Raw genomic sequence first — 17539 nt, 5'->3', positions numbered from 1 at the left:
TCCTAGACTTATACGGGAGCTATAAAAATCCCTAAAGTATTGAAGGATATCCGCAGGGGAGGTGACTATGCTAGTATAGTATTAGAGGATCTATGATGTCTGACCATAAAGTCCAGGAGCGTACTGGACTGATTCCCCAATTCAAACTATGACTGCCGCGTAAAATTTAATTGGCACTTAGATTTTGTGTCTAAATGTTGCACGTGGTGCCTATGCGAGGGCAACCTGTTTTCATTAGAGGGGTTAGATATGTATACCCTTTCTGCCTTCTTTACCCTTTGTTCAGCCACATCATCCTCTTGTGAGGTGGTTCTCTTCATATAGGAGATCGCTGATGTTAGGCAGCCATGTAAATAGGCCTTAAGAGTGTCCCAAAAGGTAATGGCGTGTCGAGACCCCGTATGCGCATTTATAAAGCATTGTAATTGCTCAGGGATCCTATCATTAGTCCCAATTAGTTTTAGCCAAAAGGTATTTAACTTCCACTGAGGTCTCGGCGTCGATCTGCTGAATCTAAGTGACTGTATTACAGGACAATGGTCCGAGATATCTCTATTGCCGTGTTCAATATTCTCTACCCACATGGCCAGACCACTGGATCCAAATATATAATCCAACCGAGAGTGTACGTTTAGTGGAAGAGTAGCAGGTATATTCCCACGTGATCGGATGACGTAGCCTTCAAAGGTCCAAACAACTATTTGCGTTCATATAGACTGGGAGTGCTGTGGGGGGCAAGGGTACCACGTTGGAGATACTCTCAGAATGGAATGTATCTAAACCTTCATATGGCAATAATGACTGGGGGGAAAAAAAACAGTTATGGCTGTTGGAAGAAGGGGAGGAAAAAATGGAGAATTGCTGGGGAGTGAAGGGGTTAATGTTTGGATGTACACCTTTTGGAATAATTAATTGCAATCGATCGCTTCCTACAACCATCAAAAAGCTTCTTAGACCTGTCAACTTTTGCCAACTGCTCCAGGTCTCTCATATTTATAGGGTGCCCCCTACCAACGGCAATTTTAATAACTCTCCACAGGTGTTCAATGGGATTTATATCCTCACTCTTTGGCCACTGCAGAACGCTTCAATGCTTTGTTTTCATCCTTTTTTGGGTGGATCTTGAAGTATGTTTGGGGTCATTGTTCTGCTGGATGACCCATGACCTAGGATGGTAACCCAGCTTTTGACACTGGACATTACATTGCAACTAAAAATCCTTTGGTAATCTTCAGATTTCTTGATGTCTTGCGCCCAGTGTCAGAGGCAGCAAAACAACTTCAAAACATCTTTCAACCTCCACCATATTTGACTGTAGGTATTGTGCACTTTTCTTTGTAGACCCAAGTCCATTTTCAGTAAATGGTAGAATGATGTGCTTTACCAAAAATCTCTATCTTGGTCTCATCTATCCTCAAGATGCTTTTCCAGAAGGATTGTGGCTTACTTAGATGCATTTTTGAAAACTGCAGTCTAGCTTTTTTATGTATGTCAACAGTTGAGTCCTCCTTGGTCTCCTGCCACAGCATTCAAATGATAGTTTGCACTGACACTGATGCACCCTGAGCCTATAGGACACTTAGAATTTCTTTGGAAGTTGATTGGTGCTGCTTATCTACCATTCGGGCTGTCCTGCGTTGCAACCTTTCATCAGTTTTTCTCTACTGTCCACATCCAGGGAGATTAGCCATGCCATGGGATGTAAACTTCCTGATTATATTGTGTCTTGAGATTGTTGATTTATTATTCAACAACTTTGGCTTTCAAGTCCAAAGGCCCTGTGCGCACGCTGCGTTTTTTGCCGCGGATTTGCTGCGGTTTTGTTGCATGAATTCCTGCAGATAATTTTCATAACCTTTCTGCAATCATTCCCCAGCAAACCTATGGTAAAAAGAAATGGTATGCGCACACTTTGTTTTTTTTCCCCTACAGGTTTTGCTGCAAAATATCTGCAGCAAAAAGAATGAGCATGTCCCTTCTTTTCTGCAGGTACCTGCGGTTTTTGCCATAGATAACGGTAAAAAAACGCAGGGACTAACCAGCGGAAAAACCGCGGCAAAAATGCGGGTGCGGTTTTCTGCCAGAGGGTGCGGATTTTTCTTAAGAAATTCCATTTTCTTTGTCGCTCCATTGGGAGACCCAGACAATTAGGGTGTATAGGCTATGCCTCCGGAGGCCGCACAAAGTATTACACTTAAAAGTGTTAAGCCCCTCCCCTTCTGCCTATACACCCCCCGTGCTCCCACGGGCTCCTCAGTTTTTTGCTTTGTGCGAAGGAGGTCAGACACGCACGCACAGCTCCACAGATTGGTCAGCAGCAGCTGCTGACTATATCGGATGGAAGAAAAGTGGGCCCATATAGGGCCCCCAGCATGCTCCTTTCTCACCCCACTCTTGTCGGCGGTGTAGTTAAGGTTGAGGTATCCATTGCGGGTACGGAGGCTGGAGCCCACATGCTGCTTTCCTTCCCCATCCCCCTCAGGGCTCTGGTGAAGTGGGATCCTATCGGTCTCCAGGCACTGAGACCGTGCTTCATCCACAACTCCTGGGAGACTGCTGGATAGGAGCCGGGTATCGTTCAGGGACATGGCCCTGCTACTTGGAGGTACTCTGTGTCCCCGTGGGGACCGCGCACAGCAACACTCCAGCATTGCTGGGTGTGCTAGTGCACCGGGGACCGCGGCGCTGACCGGGTTAATATGTGCCATTACACACTCAGCGCTGCTGAGTGTGTTTATGTATAGGGACTGCCGCACTAACCGCCGCTGCCAGGGAAACACTGCGGCGCGGCTGGGACTTGTAGTGCGCCGGGGACTTTCGCGCCGGCCGCGCTTTTACGGCGGCCGCGTTTATTACTAGAGTCCCCGGCTTTTTGCGGCCTAGTTTCCTTTCCTCCCGCCCACAGCCCTGACAGGCAGGGGAAGGGCGGGACGCTGCACAGAACGAGCAGCACTGAGGGCTGGAGCATGCTTTGCATACTCCACTCCCCTCACTGTGCACAGTGCAGGCACCAGCTCCCGCACTTTCTGAGCCACGCCCACGGCTCCCACCTCTCCTCAGGACGCCGGCAGCCATTCCTGTCAGCTCCATGGACGCTACAGAGGGGGACAAAGTCTGGGAGACTCAGGCAGGGACTCTGGTGGCCTCACAACCGCTTTAAGCGGGTGGTAAGCAGCACCTGTGGTGCTAGCCCCATTGTGCAGTAGTGTAACATTATATGTTTATGGTATACATATTTTACACTGTATGGTGCACAGTTGATTTCTGCCTATATACCCTATTGTGTTACTCAGGGAAGATAATAGCATGGCGCCCACGAAAGGCAGGGGTGCCAAAACACAGGCTTATTATGCTGCCTGCGCCGCATGTATGACCCCGCTACCGGCAGGTTCCACTGACCCTCATTTTGTGCACTGTTCGGCCCCTGTGGCACTTACTCAGCTAGAGCCTCTGCTAAGGGGGGCCCAGGGGGAGCCACCTGCTGACACTGTTCAGGTGACGGGGACAGAGTTTGCAAAACTCTCTGAGACTATGGCTAAGATACTAGAAGCCTTGCAGTCCAGGCCGGTATCTCAGCACAGGGACTCTGTTGAATCTTTGTCCCCTGGCCCACCTCAGTTGGACCAACAATGTCCTCCTGGGGTGTCTCATGGATCCCAGGCTGAGGGTTCTGACACAGACCCCGGCCCCAGACCGACTAAGCAAGCTCGCTTGACAATTCCCTTGACATCCTCATATTGTTCAGGGTCTCAGCGGGGGGAATCTCTAGTTGATGATGCGGACACAGCTGATCAGGATTCTGATCCTGAGGCCGCTCTCAATCTTGATACTCCGGACGGGGACGCCATAGTGAACGACCTTATTGCGTCCATCAATCGTATGTTGGATATTTCTCCCTCAGCTCCTCCGGTGGAGGAGTCAGCTTCACAGCAGGAGAAATTCCGTTTCAGGTTTCCCAAGCGTACACCGAGTATGTTTCTGGACCACTCTGATTTCAGAGAGGCAGTCCAGAATCACCATGCTTGTCCAGATAAGCGTTTTTCTAAGCGCCTTAAGGATACACGTTATCCCTTTCCCCCTGACGTGGTCAAAAGTTGGGCTCAGTGTCCCAAAGTGGATCCTCCAATCTCCAGACTGGCAGCTAGATCCATACTTGCAGTGGAAGACGGGGCTTCACTCAAAGATGCCACTGACAGGCAGATGGAGCTCTGGTTGAAATCCATCTATGAAGCTATCGGCGCTTCTTTTGCCCCAGCATTCGCAGCCGTATGGGCGCTGCAAGCTATCTCAGCAGGTCAAGCGCAAATCGACGCAGCCACACGCACGTCCGCGCCACAGGTGGCGTCCATAACCACACAGACTTCGGCATTTGCGTCTTACGCTATTAATGCTGTTCTGGACTCTGCGAGCCGCTCGGCGGTTGCAGCCGCCAATTCGGTGGTACTCCGCAGGGCCTTGTGGCTACGGGAATGGAAGGCAGATTCTGTTTCCAAAAAGCGCTTAACCAGTTTGCCAATTTCTGCCAACCGATTGTTTGGCGAGCGTTTGGATGAAATCATCAAACAATCCAAGGGAAAGGATACATCCTTACCCCAGCCCAAACCGAAAATACCCCAACAGAGGAGGGGGCAGTCGAGTTTTCGGTCCTTTCGGGGCGTGGGCAGGTCCCAATTCTCCTCGTCCACAAGGCCTCAGAAAGATCAAAGGAACTCTGATGCATGGCGGTCTAAGTCACGTCCTAAAAAGGCCACCGGAGGTGCCGCTACCAAAGCGGCTTCCTCATGACTTTCGGCCTCCCCACTCCGCATCCTCGGTCGGTGGCAGGCTCTCCCGCTTTTGCGACACCTGGCTGCCACGGGTAAAAGACCGTTGGGTGAGAGACATTCTGTCTCACGGTTACAAGATAGAGTTCACCTCTCGTCCCCCGACTCGATTCTTCAGGTCATCCCCGCCTCCCGAGCGAGCCGAGGCTCTTCTGCAGGCGCTGGGCACTCTGAAGGCAGAAGGAGTGGTGGTCCCTGTTCCTATTCAGCAACAGGGTCACGGTTTTTACTCCAACTTGTTTGTGGTCCCAAAGAAGGACGGGTTTTTCCGTCCTGTCCTGGACCTGAAACTTCTCAACAAACACGTAAAGACCAGGCGGTTCCGGATGGAATCCCTCCGCTCCGTCATCGCCTCAATGTCCCAAGGAGATTTCCTTGCATCGATCGATATCAAGGATGCATATCTCCACGTACCGATTGCTCCAGAGCACCAGCGCTTCTTGCGCTTCGCCATAGAAAACGAACACCTGCAGTTCGTGGCACTGCCGTTCGGCCTGGCAACAGCCCCACGGGTTTTCACCAAGGTGATGGCTACTGTAGTAGCGGTCCTCCACTCTCAGGGTCACTCGGTGATCCCGTACTTGGACGATCTGTTGATCAAGGCACCCTCTCTAGAGGCATGCCAACACAGCCTCGACGCTACCCTGGAGACTCTCCAGAGTTTCGGGTGGATCATCAATTTTCCAAAGTCAAATCTGACACCGGCCCAATCGCTGACATATCTTGGCATGGAGTTTCATACCCTCTCAGCGATAGTGAAGCTTCCACTGATCAAGCAGCGGTCACTACAGACAGGGGTACAATCTCTCCTTCAAGGCCAGTCACACCCCTTGAGGCGCCTCATGCACTTCCTGGGGAAGATGGTGGCAGCAATGGAGGCAGTTCCGTTCGCGCAGTTTCACCTGCGTCCACTTCAATGGGACATCCTACGCAAATGGGACAGGAAGCCGACGTCCCTCGACAGGAACGTCTCCCTCTCTCAGGCGACCAAAGCTTCCCTTCGGTGGTGGCTTCTTCCCACTTCATTATCGAAGGGGAAATCCTTCCTACCCCCATCCTGGGAGGTGGTCACGACGGACGCGAGTCTGTCAGGGTGGGGAGCGGTTTTTCTCCACCACAGGGCTCAGGGTACGTGGACCCAGCAAGAGTCCTCGCTTCAGATCAATGTTCTGGAAATACGGGCAGTGTATCTTGCCCTGAAGGCGTTCCAGCAGTGGCTGGAAGGCAAGCAGATCAGAATTCAGTCGGACAATTCCACAGCGGTGGCATACATCAATCACCAAGGCGGCACACGCAGTCGGCAAGCCTTCCAGGAAGTCCGGCGGATTTTGATGTGGGTGGAAGCCACGGCCTCCACCATCTCTGCAGTTCACATTCCAGGCGTGGAAAACTGGGAAGCAGACTATCTCAGTCGCCAGGGCATGGACGCAGGGGAATGGTCCCTTCACCCGGACGTGTTTCAGGAGATCTGTTGCCGCTGGGGGGTGCCGGACGTCGACCTCATGGCGTCCCGGCACAACAACAAGGTACCGGCGTTCATGGCACGGTCTCAAGATCCCAGAGCTCTGGCGGCAGACGCCTTAGTTCAGGATTGGTCGCAGTTTCAGCTCCCTTATGTGTTTCCTCCGCTGGCACTGTTGCCCAGAGTGTTACGCAAGATCAGGGCCGACTGCCGCCGCGTCATCCTCGTCGCTCCAGACTGGCCGAGGCGGTCGTGGTACCCGGATCTGTGGCATCTCACGGTCAGCCAACCGTGGGCACTACCAGACCGACCAGACTTGCTATCTCAAGGGCCGTTTTTCCATCTGAATTCTGCGGCCCTCAACCTGACTGTGTGGCCATTGAGTCCTGGATCCTAGCGTCTTCAGGGTTATCTCAAGACGTCATTGCCACTATGAGACAGGCTAGGAAACCAACGTCCGCCAAGATCTACCACAGGACGTGGAAAATTTTCCTGTCGTGGTGCTCTGCTCAGGGTTTTTCTCCCTGGCCTTTTGCCTTGCCCACTTTTCTGTCCTTCCTTCAATCTGGACTGGAAAAGGGTTTGTCGCTCGGCTCCCTTAAGGGACAAGTCTCAGCGCTCTCTGTGTTTTTCCAGAAGCGCCTAGCCAGACTTCCACAGGTACGCACGTTCCTGCAGGGGGTTTGTCACATCGTTCCTCCTTACAAGCGGCCGTTAGAACCCTGGGATCTGAACAGGGTGCTGCTGGTTCTTCAGAAACCACCATTCGAGCCAATGAGAGATATTTCTCTCTCACGCCTTTCGCAGAAAGTGATTTTTCTAGTAGCAGTCACTTCACTTCGGAGAGTGTCTGAGCTAGCAGCGCTGTCATGCAAAGCCCCTTTCCTGGTTTTTCACCAGGACAAGGTGGTTCTGCGTCCGGTTCCGGAATTTCTCCCTAAGGTGGTATCCCCCTTTCATCTCAATCAGGATATCTCCTTACCTTCTTTTTGTCCTCATCCAGTTCACCAATGTGAAAAGGATTTGCACTTGTTAGATCTGGTGAGAGCACTCAGACTCTACATTTCTCGTACGGCGCCCCTGCGCCGCTCGGATGCACTCTTTGTCCTTGTCGCTGGCCAGCGTAAAGGGTCACAGGCTTCCAAATCAACCTTGGCTCGGTGGATCAAGGAGCCAATTCTCGAAGCCTACCTTTCGGCTGGGCTTCCGGTTCCCTCAGGGCTGAAGGCCCATTCTACCAGAGCCGTGGGCGCGTCCTGGGCTTTGAGGCACCAGGCTACGGCTCAGCAGGTGTGTCAGGCGGCTACCTGGTCGAGCCTGCACACTTTCACGAAACACTATCAGGTGCATACCTATGCTTCGGCGGATGCCAGCCTAGGTAGACGAGTCCTTCAGGCGGCGGTTGCCCACCTGTAGGAAGAGGCCGTTTTACGGCTCTCTTACAAGGTATTATTTTACCCACCCAGGGACTGCTTTTGGACGTCCCAATTGTCTGGGTCTCCCAATGGAGCGACAAAGAAGAAGGGAATTTTGTTTACTTACCGTAAATTCCTTTTCTTCTAGCTCCAATTGGGAGACCCAGCGCCCGCCCCTGTTTTTTTGTGTACACATGTTGTTCATGTTGAATGGTTTCAGTTCTCCGATATTCCTTCGGATTGAAGTTACTTTAAACCAGTTTTTAATTCTTTTCCTCCTTCTTGCTTTTGCACCAAAACTGAGGAGCCCGTGGGAGCACGGGGGGTGTATAGGCAGAAGGGGAGGGGCTTAACACTTTTAAGTGTAATACTTTGTGCGGCCTCCGGAGGCATAGCCTATACACCCTAATTGTCTGGGTCTCCCAATTGGAGCTAGAAGAAAAGGAATTTACGGTAAGTAAACAAAATTCCCTTCTTCTAGTGCGCACAGGGCCTAAGACACTTCTCTTCTCCTTTCTGTTCTCCATGAGGCACACACAGACACGCAACACAAATAATGAGTCAACTTCTCTCCTTTTTTTATCTGGTTTCAGGGGTGATTTTCATATTGCCCCCATCTGTTAGTTGGCGTATGTGAGTTTAAATGAGCATCACATGATTGAAGTAAAGTTGTTTACTCAAAATTTTGGAAAGATGCCAGCAATTGTGTCCAGCCTATTTTAGGGGTTTTCTGTGAAATTATTTTCAATTTTCCATGTTTTTTGTGTGTTCCAATATACACAAACGAAAAATGCATGTGTACGACAAAATATGTGTGATTGCAATAATTTGCTGGGAGAAATCTTCATTTTCTGGAACAATTTTAAGGGTGCCAGCACTTTTGATCATGACTGTAAGTAAAGAGACCCTGTTCGTCATTGTATTTTGTACAGGCTTAGTCTCTGTGTGTTTGTGCGTATGTTTATCTCTAACAGGAGCGATTTTTATTTTCATATACATATATAGGAAACACCAGAAGATGCTCCATCGGCATCAGGACATGGAACATCTGGAAGAGTCAGAGCAAGATCCGCCACTTCAGTTCCCAGTTACGTACCAATAATTGTGTTATCTGCAGTTGACTAAAACCCTCCATACGCTTTTTAGATTAATGTCCACCAAACCCTCTGATATCACTGGGTTCAGCTGACTGGTGCCTTATGGGGGCGCTGTATAGATGATGTCGTGAGTGATACGTTTCCAGCATGTCCAATCTTGGACTGCCAATCCTTGTGCTCACCCTAAGATGATCTGCAGAGATGTCGTGTAGTTTCTTTAAGGGTATGTGCACATTTAGGATTCGCAGCAAATACAAATCTGGTATGAAGACGCTGCTAAAATATGTGAATTTTTGCATATATTTTTATTACATTTTTTTCACATTTAGAAAAATGCTGTAACAATGCTGAAAGGATTGACATGCATGCTGTAGAAATAAAACTGCTCCAAATTAGTAAGGAAAAATTACGCAACATGTGCATGAGACTTCTGGAATCCCATTCACTTTACTGAGACAGTAAAATGCTGCGTTTTGCACAGCTTAAACGTTACATGTGAACATAGCCTAATGAAGAAAACAGACGGCCGAGGTGTCTGCTGCCCGAATGATTGCTCTAGGTGCATGGGGGAGCCTAATTTACATCCCTAACCCAATTGTGTTCATCAGATGTTATAAAGACCGGTCTAGGCTGACCCCTTGCTTTAATTTCTCATAAATGTACCCCTGACATTAACCCTTCTCATGTCTACTGCTTGTAATGACCTCCTTACTTTGTTTCAGTGCAGCTTTTTCTTGATTCATTGTTTTAGTTCCTGTAATAGTTATGGAAATAATACGGCTTTTTTTTTTTTTGTAGAGTTGCGGACAAGAAGACGTCCTTCAGTAAAGCCAAGCCCTCCAAAATTGATAAATAAATGTCTCAGCGACAGTGATGACTCCTCAGCAATGGAAGAGCCGGACATTGACGGCTCCAGTATTCATACAGAGAGACGGTAACGTTTCCTTCATGTACAATTTCATTTTTATTGTATTGTTAATGTTAACCCTAGAACGCATACCTGGGGCCTCGCAGGCCTGCTAGTTACTGGTTTTCTGCAAGATTATTGTTAACTTAATGTTCTGAAATATTCACATCTCAAATAAATTTTGAAAAGTGTTTGTATATGAGTTACTCCATGTTATTTGCAAACAGGCCTAACAGGCCCCAGGTATGTGAAAGTGTAGATTTCTAGGGTCAGCGCAGAAAGAGACTGTTGCTCGCTTAGATAAATAAAACATAAATCCATGTTATATTGTAATTTATCACACCGTGATGTATGTATATATGGTATATCACAAAAGTGAATACACTCCTCACATTTTTGTAAATATTTTATTATATATTTGCATAGAACAACCCTGAAGATACAATGTAAAGTAGTCAGTGTACAGCTTTAGTGATGCGCGGATAACTCGCAGATAACTGGGATGGGCAGGTCTAACCGATTATTTTTTTTTTTTTTTTCCTTTTTAACAATCCAGTTCTGGCCCAGGCTGATCCTGGATATCTGGCCGGACGCCGGTCTCCATTTAAGTCTATGGGGATCAGAATTTGGCCCTTAAAAATGGTGGTAGAAAGAATAGGGGAATTGGAGCAAGCGCGTTATACTTACTAGTGTCCGACATGGCTGTAACTGCTTCTGAGGCTGCTCATTGTACTTCCAGGGCCGCTCATTTACCTTCATACATATTCACTGCTTCCCCCGCCCACTGGCAGTCCTGGTGTCTGTGATTGCTTTCAGTCAAACGCGCCCCCTAGTCTGTGTGACCGCACGCCTGACTGCTTTCAGTCACACACCCTGTCTATAATAGCTCTATCGTGGTGTAAAAATGAATAAACTTAAAAACATTGGCGTAGTGTTCCCCCATAATATGATACCCAGCACAGATAAAGTATATGACTACAGGCTGCAGCCCACAGCTGTGCGCTAATCTTGGCTGTGTATTGCAATAAGAGGAACCACATACGTCCTTTTTTATTTTTTAATTATTTAAGTAAATAATTCTTAATCTGTCAGTGAAATGAAATAAACACAAACACCGCAAAAATCCTTTATTTGAAATAAAATGCAAAAACACCCTTATTAACTACCCCAGATCAGACATAATCCACACGATGGCCCACGACAATTCCAGTTCTTCTACATTACTGAAGGCACAGCGCGCCATAGAACATGACCACTCGCTGTGAACTTCAGGCAGAGACTGAGACTCAGCAATGAGCAGTGACGTCACTCAGGTTTTTTGCGGTCACAGCCGGAGGTTCCCACGGTCCTCCACTTGTAACCTGTAACCACCAGTAACCTGACCTCAAAAACAACCCTTATATCAAATATTTTAATTAAAAGCCATTTTACAAATAAGAATATATCTGTGAAAGTAATAACCCCGGCTGTTTTCTATGCCAGCTTTGTAAAGCATGTTCAATTCTAACAACTCCTAGATAGATTTGGCAAAAACATCCCATACAGGAGGACATTAATCATCGACAGGAGTGCTTTACTGTTTGGTGGGTCTGTGTGGTCTTAAATATATAGGCAAGACCATCACAAGCCTTAAAGCAAGAATAGGGGAGCATATTAGATCTATCATAAATTATGAGAAAAATGAGCACTCTTATAAAGATGAGCTAAAACTGGTTAATCATACATACCCCCATCGCTGAACATTTTAAACTAAAACACAATCTAGACTGGACCAAACTAAAAGGATGGGCAATTTGCCAAGTCAAAACTGGAATTCAAGAGGGAGATCTGAATATTGTGCTCCTTAAACGAGAAAGCAGCTGGATATGTAAAATGAATTGTTAACCCAAGAAGACTTAAGAAAAACTACAATTTTGGCTGTTCTTAAGAAAAATTTAAAGCACAAAATATGATTTACCTGAATTCCCTTTCTCTATCCGATCCGCATCAATGACCACTAATATATGAAACAATACTAGATAGAAAGACATTTGTCATCTTTATTTGAGATACTGTAAAATGGTTAATTTCTCTTTATTCTACCTGTATAAATATTAAAAAAGCTCTATTACTGAGACTGCACCACAATCTTATGACTTAATAAAACATTATATGATATATTAATATTTTAAGAATACTTTGTAATTAAGTGACATTTTGTGGAGCCAATCCTTAATTACTGATCTATATGAAGTCAAATAATTAAACATCAATGGTTTTACTTCACACTATACTGATATTGATGCAGTCAGGAATGTCAATAGTTAATCTGTACCCTGCTATGATTGGCAGGTTCTTCTGTCATTCTTGACAGATTGTAATGCCTGCCTGGATCAACAGACTCAGATGGGTTGTAATGGACAGGCTAGAGGGAAGCCACTCACCAAACAGGACCCCCAGAACCCTGAAACCCTTTAACCCCAATACAGGGATTGGGAATTACACAGGGCCCTGGAGATCACTACCTGTGGAAGGCTGCAGTCCGATGAGAGTAGTCGTCAGGCAGGGTCAAACCAGGAATAGCAGAACAGGGACAGAGTCGGCAGGCAAGGACGGAATCAGAAAACGTAGCAGAGGTCAAATCCGGTTTGGGCAGCGAGGTACAAAAACAGCAGGTGGAAGGGTAGTCAGAAGTCAGCACACAGGAATCACAAAACAGAATAGGGTGGACCAGGAGCCAGGAAATCAGAACTATCTCTGGCAGAGGTCAGCAGACAGGAGGGGAACTAAGAAGAGTGTGGTGTCCTCCCATTGGCTGTAGCTGAACACTGGCAACTTCAGCTGGACGACACACGCCACCTACAGACAACCAGTGGTACTGCAGATCCCAAGATAACCCAGCCCAGTGGATGATCGGAGCCTACGCCCACCGGTGCCGCTGGCATCGACTCCTCTCCCATCACCAGCACCATCCACGGCAGGAACACGGCGTCGCCTGGCGATCGGAGCAGAAGTCGCTGGAGCGGACTCCGGTGGTGACGTAACACAGATAATATAAAAGATCTTGTTTGCTAGTGGCCCTCGCCCCTAGAAGGAGACAGTACACCTGTCGAAACACGCGTTGGGAGGGCTATTTGTCCTGATTATTCTTAGATTGGAGGAGATTGCAGTACAAATAAGTGGTCTTTGATAATTAATGCAGTGGAAAGTATGGGCATGCATATCACAATCTATCAGTGCTTATTCCCTACTACTGGTATGTAGCAGTTAGTAGTATACGATATAATAGCAATGCATCCATACATCTGACCATGGTATAGTACTCTATCAGTGATAGCATTATAACAGAAGCACTGATAGTGGCAATACCCTTTAAGAAAGTTATATAAGTATCATACAACTACTGGTTAGCAATAATTTACATCAGGGCTTAAAATGGGGTATAAGTCCACTCCAATCAATTAGATTACAAACGTTGGGACTATTTTATAAATACAATTTTTATTTTATTATGTAACTAATAAGTTACATTTTATCCACACCTCATCCCTTCTCCTTTCCCTAATTACTGCTATTCAGTTTGGTGGTGCACACGTGTGTGGAATTTCTATAAGAGGAATATGCTTTTTGGCTACACTGCATTCATATATAGAAGCCCTAAGTGCCAGAACAGCAGAAACCTCCCTCGGGTGTCTTTCTTTTTAAAATTATAACCCACTGGGAATTCATCTATGGATGTGGTGATGATTTTGACTCCCATGGGTGTTATCCAGAAACTAAGCACACATTGGATGCTGTAGAGTGAAAATTGCAAATATGCCATTGTAGTGCCCAGTACATTGTAGTGCCAAGTACATTGTGCACAGCTTGTACCTCTGACGATATACCTCCTTAAAAATTGCAGTTTAGGAACATTGTGGTGCTCAACAGGAAGGGGGCTTTTGGATTTAGGAGCACACATTTTACTGGATTTCCTTTGGATGGAGCCATGTTTCTTTCCAGAGATTTTGTGTTAACAATAATGGAGAAATTCCCTATATTTCAGGTAACAGATGATGGACCTGAGTGGGGACTTGTTTTTTTTTATGGGTTGCGTTGAAGCTTTAATTGGTGTCATTTTGGGGAACATAACATTTTGGATCAGTTCACCTTTATCGTTTGCTCTAAGATGAGCAGTTAAATTGCATAGAAGGAAAAGATATCGGCACATCCAACATAAAATGATTTCTTTCTTTATTGTCACATAGTATTAAAAAAGTCCATCCATATTTAGAAGACCCTGGCGCGTTTCTGACGCAAAAGAGCGTCCTTAATCATAGGCTAACATTTTTAGCTAGCTCTAGACATTTATAGGCAAAGATCAACAATAGAGTTAGAAACAATAAGTAACACATGATTAAAATCACACACTAAAAACAAAAAAGTAGGATTGCACAAAAAGAAGGGGGAAGGGATTGTGATATAAAGCATAAAGTATAAAGTATCTCATATATAAAGTACCATTAATAATATTTCAACAACGACATAGAGCAAGTCTTATTTAATGTCATTGTAATTGCAATGAACTGTGTGACTGAACACATTGGTGAGAGAGAAAAATAGAAAGAATAAAACAAATCATTTTACGTTGGATGTGCTGATATCTTATCCTTCTATTCCAGTTATAATCCACCTGGCGGATTCCATATCGTTGCACTCCGTGGATGTGTGGTGACCTATTCCATTGGGCATGTCAAACTTTCCTCCATCTCGTTTGCAGTTAAATTGCAGTTTCCATTAAATCTCTGAAATACAGGATTCAGATGAAATCCCCGATTGAACCATTCACTATAATAAGGCAGGCAGAGTTACTCTGGCCGCTGTCTATCCTCAGCAATGTCCAACCTTTCAGTGCTGCACAGAACTGGAGTGAACAGTAGTTGCTTCATTATAGTGAATCTTCCATCTGGGTTTTGTTTGAATCATGTTTTTCAGAGATTTAGACGGAAACTCCAGATGGGTGGCTAGGGGTTCAGCTCGGGGGGGGGGCACACATCTGAGTGGGCGCCTAAGCCAGGTAACCATGATAACTATAGTGGTGCAGACTAATCGTGGGTATAGGGGAACCTCAGCAGATGACAGATATTACCGCTGTATCGTGACTATATAGTGGTAGATATCAGTCTTGCAAGGCATACAAGAGATTACAGTACGGTTATAGATGGTGACTTATGGCTGATGTTATTTCCGGTGGAGTCGTTCACTTTTCCTGTCTTTTCCATCTGGCCCAGACCAACATGACAACTTCTTCCAGCAATGATTATAACAAAGACATATCTGACTCCACACATTTCCAGCACCATCCTCATCTATTCCCAACCTGCAAAAACTCCTCACCCTGCTGATACCCCAATACTGAGCCACTGCTGCTGCTGTATGTGTCCGTACTACTGTACCTGCTCTGTGGCACAAAACTTTTCCTTAATTGCCCCACATAGTAATGCCACCACTGTGCTCCTTACATGGAAATAATGCCTCCCTTGTGCCCTCTAGATGGTAAAACTGTCCTCTAAAAAAATACAGTCCATATGAAAAAGTTTGGGCACCCCTATTAATGTTACCCTTTTTTCTTTATTACAAATTTTGTTTTTGCAACACCTATTTCAATTTCATATATCTAATAACTAATGGACTGAGTAATATTTCTGGATTGAAATGAGGTTTATTGTACTAACAGAAAGTGTGCAATCCACATTTAAACAAAATTTGACCGGTGCAAAAGTATGGGCACCCTTATCAATTTCTTGATTTGAACACTCCTAACTACTTTTTACTGACTTACTAAAGCACTAAATTGGTTTTGTAACCTCATTGAGCTTTGAACTTCATAGGCAGGCGTATCCAATCATGAGAAAAGGTATTTAAGGTGGCCACTTGCAAGTTGTTCTCCTATTTGAATCTCCTATGAAGAGTGGCATCATGGGCTCCTCAAAACAACTCTCAAATGATCTGAAAACAAAGATTATTCAACATAGTTGTTCAGGGGAAGGATACAAAAAGTTGTCTCAGAGATTTAAACTGTCAGTTTCCACTGTGAGGAACATAGTAAGGAAATGGAAGAACACAGGTACAGTTCTTGTTAAGCCCAGAAGTAGCAGGCCAAGAAAAATATCAGAAAGGCACAGAAGAAGAATGGTGAGAACAGTCAGGGACAATCCACAGACCACCTCCAAAGACCTGCAGCTTCATCTTGCTGCAGATGGTGTCAATGTGCATCGGTCAACAATACAGCACACTTTGCACAAGGAGAAGCTGTATAGGAGAGTGATGCAAAAGAAGCCGTTTCTGCAAGCACGCCACAAACAGAGTTGTCTGAGGTATGCAGAAGCACATTTGGACAAGCCAGTTACATTTTGGAAGAAGGTCTTGTGGACTGATGAAACAAAGATTGAGTTTGTTTGGTTATACAAAAAGGCGTTATGCATGGAGGCAAAAAAACACGGCATTCCAAGAAAAGCACTTGCTACCCACAGTAAAATTGGGGGAGGTTCCATCATGTTTTGGGGCTGTGTGGCCAATGCCGGCACCGGGAATCTTGTTAAAGTTGAGGGTCGCATGGATTCAACTCAGTATCAGCAGATTCTTGACAATAATGTGCAAGAATCAGTGACGAAGTTGAAGTTATGCAGGGGATGGATATTTCAGCAAGACAATGATCCAAAGCACCGCTCCAAATCTACTCAGGCATTCATGCAGAGGAACAATTACAATGTTCTGGAATGGCCATCCCAGTCCCCAGACCTGAATATCATTGAACATCTGTGGGATGATTTGAAGCGTGCTGTCCCTGCTCGGCGACCATCAAACTTAACTGAACTGGAATTGTTTTGTAAACAGGAATGGTCAAATATACCTTCATCCAGGATCCAGGAACTCATTAAAAGCTACAGGAAGCGACTAGAGGCTGTTATTTTTGCAAAAGGAGGATCTACAAAATATTAATGTCACTCTTATGTTGAGGTGCCCATACTTTTGCACCGGTCAAATTTTGTTTAAATGCGGATTGCACATTTTCTGTTAGTACAATAAACCTAATTTCAATCCAGAAATATTACTCAGTCCATCAGTTATTAGATATATGAAACTGAAATAGCTGTTGCAAAAACCCAATTTGTTATAAAGAAAAAAGGTTAAAATTAATAGGGGTGCCCAAACTTTTTCATATGACTGTATTAATGCACTGTGTAATGCCCTAGAAAAGTGTCCACATTTTAGTCCTAGAAAGTAATAATGCCCGCAGTGTGCCTTTCATGGTCACAGTACCCTGATTGCCCCTATAGCAATAATGGCTTTTTAAGTGTCAACTTAACATTTAATAATGCCCCCCCCCCAATTACAGCTCGTCTACATACAGTACGAAGCCCCTGCTGCACCCCTATACACAGTGTAAAGTTTCCATTGCTCGCCTATACACACTGACACCTCTACACCTCCCGTATACATAGTATGATGTATCCACAGCTCCCCCAAAATAATTGTCCACACAGTGTAGAATAGACACCACAGTAGCCAACACACAATAACCTACAGATTGTATAATGGCTTCAATAGTAGCCCCTTGCACTGTATGAGAGCCCCCAAAGTAGACCCACAGTATATAACAGCCTCCCCACACTGTATCATGTCCCCCTACAATGTATAAGTGCCCCCCACACCAGTGGCATTACTAGAGCCAATGGACATTGATGTAAGATTTGGATCTGGCTCCCCAAATTCCCACCTCCCTGCATGTTGATGTCAGATATACAGGCCCTTGTAGCTTTCTAAATCCTATAAAAACATATTTTGCTCCCCGTCCCCCTTCATTACGTAGCAAT

General features: G+C 45.7%; 1 protein-coding gene across 5 annotated transcripts in view; it reads left to right on the top strand.

Annotated features, from left to right (window-relative positions):
- The window catches only part of LOC142289838 (centromere protein C-like), a 246824-nt gene that overhangs the window by 104755 nt on the left and 124530 nt on the right, over positions 1 to 17539 (top strand). For all 5 annotated transcript variants that reach the window (XM_075333780.1, XM_075333776.1, XM_075333777.1 and 2 more), the window contains 2 exons: positions 8706 to 8787; positions 9596 to 9731. In XM_075333780.1, the coding sequence (XP_075189895.1) occupies positions 8706 to 8787; positions 9596 to 9731 (218 nt within the window). The remainder of the gene's footprint in view (positions 1 to 8705; positions 8788 to 9595; positions 9732 to 17539) is intronic.

The sequence above is a fragment of the Anomaloglossus baeobatrachus genome, chromosome 2 (genome assembly GCF_048569485.1).
Source record: "Anomaloglossus baeobatrachus isolate aAnoBae1 chromosome 2, aAnoBae1.hap1, whole genome shotgun sequence".
Classification (NCBI taxonomy): domain Eukaryota; kingdom Metazoa; phylum Chordata; class Amphibia; order Anura; family Aromobatidae; genus Anomaloglossus; species Anomaloglossus baeobatrachus.
The sequence above is the reverse complement of the archived record's forward strand: the minus strand, read 5'-3'. Positions and strand labels throughout refer to the sequence as shown.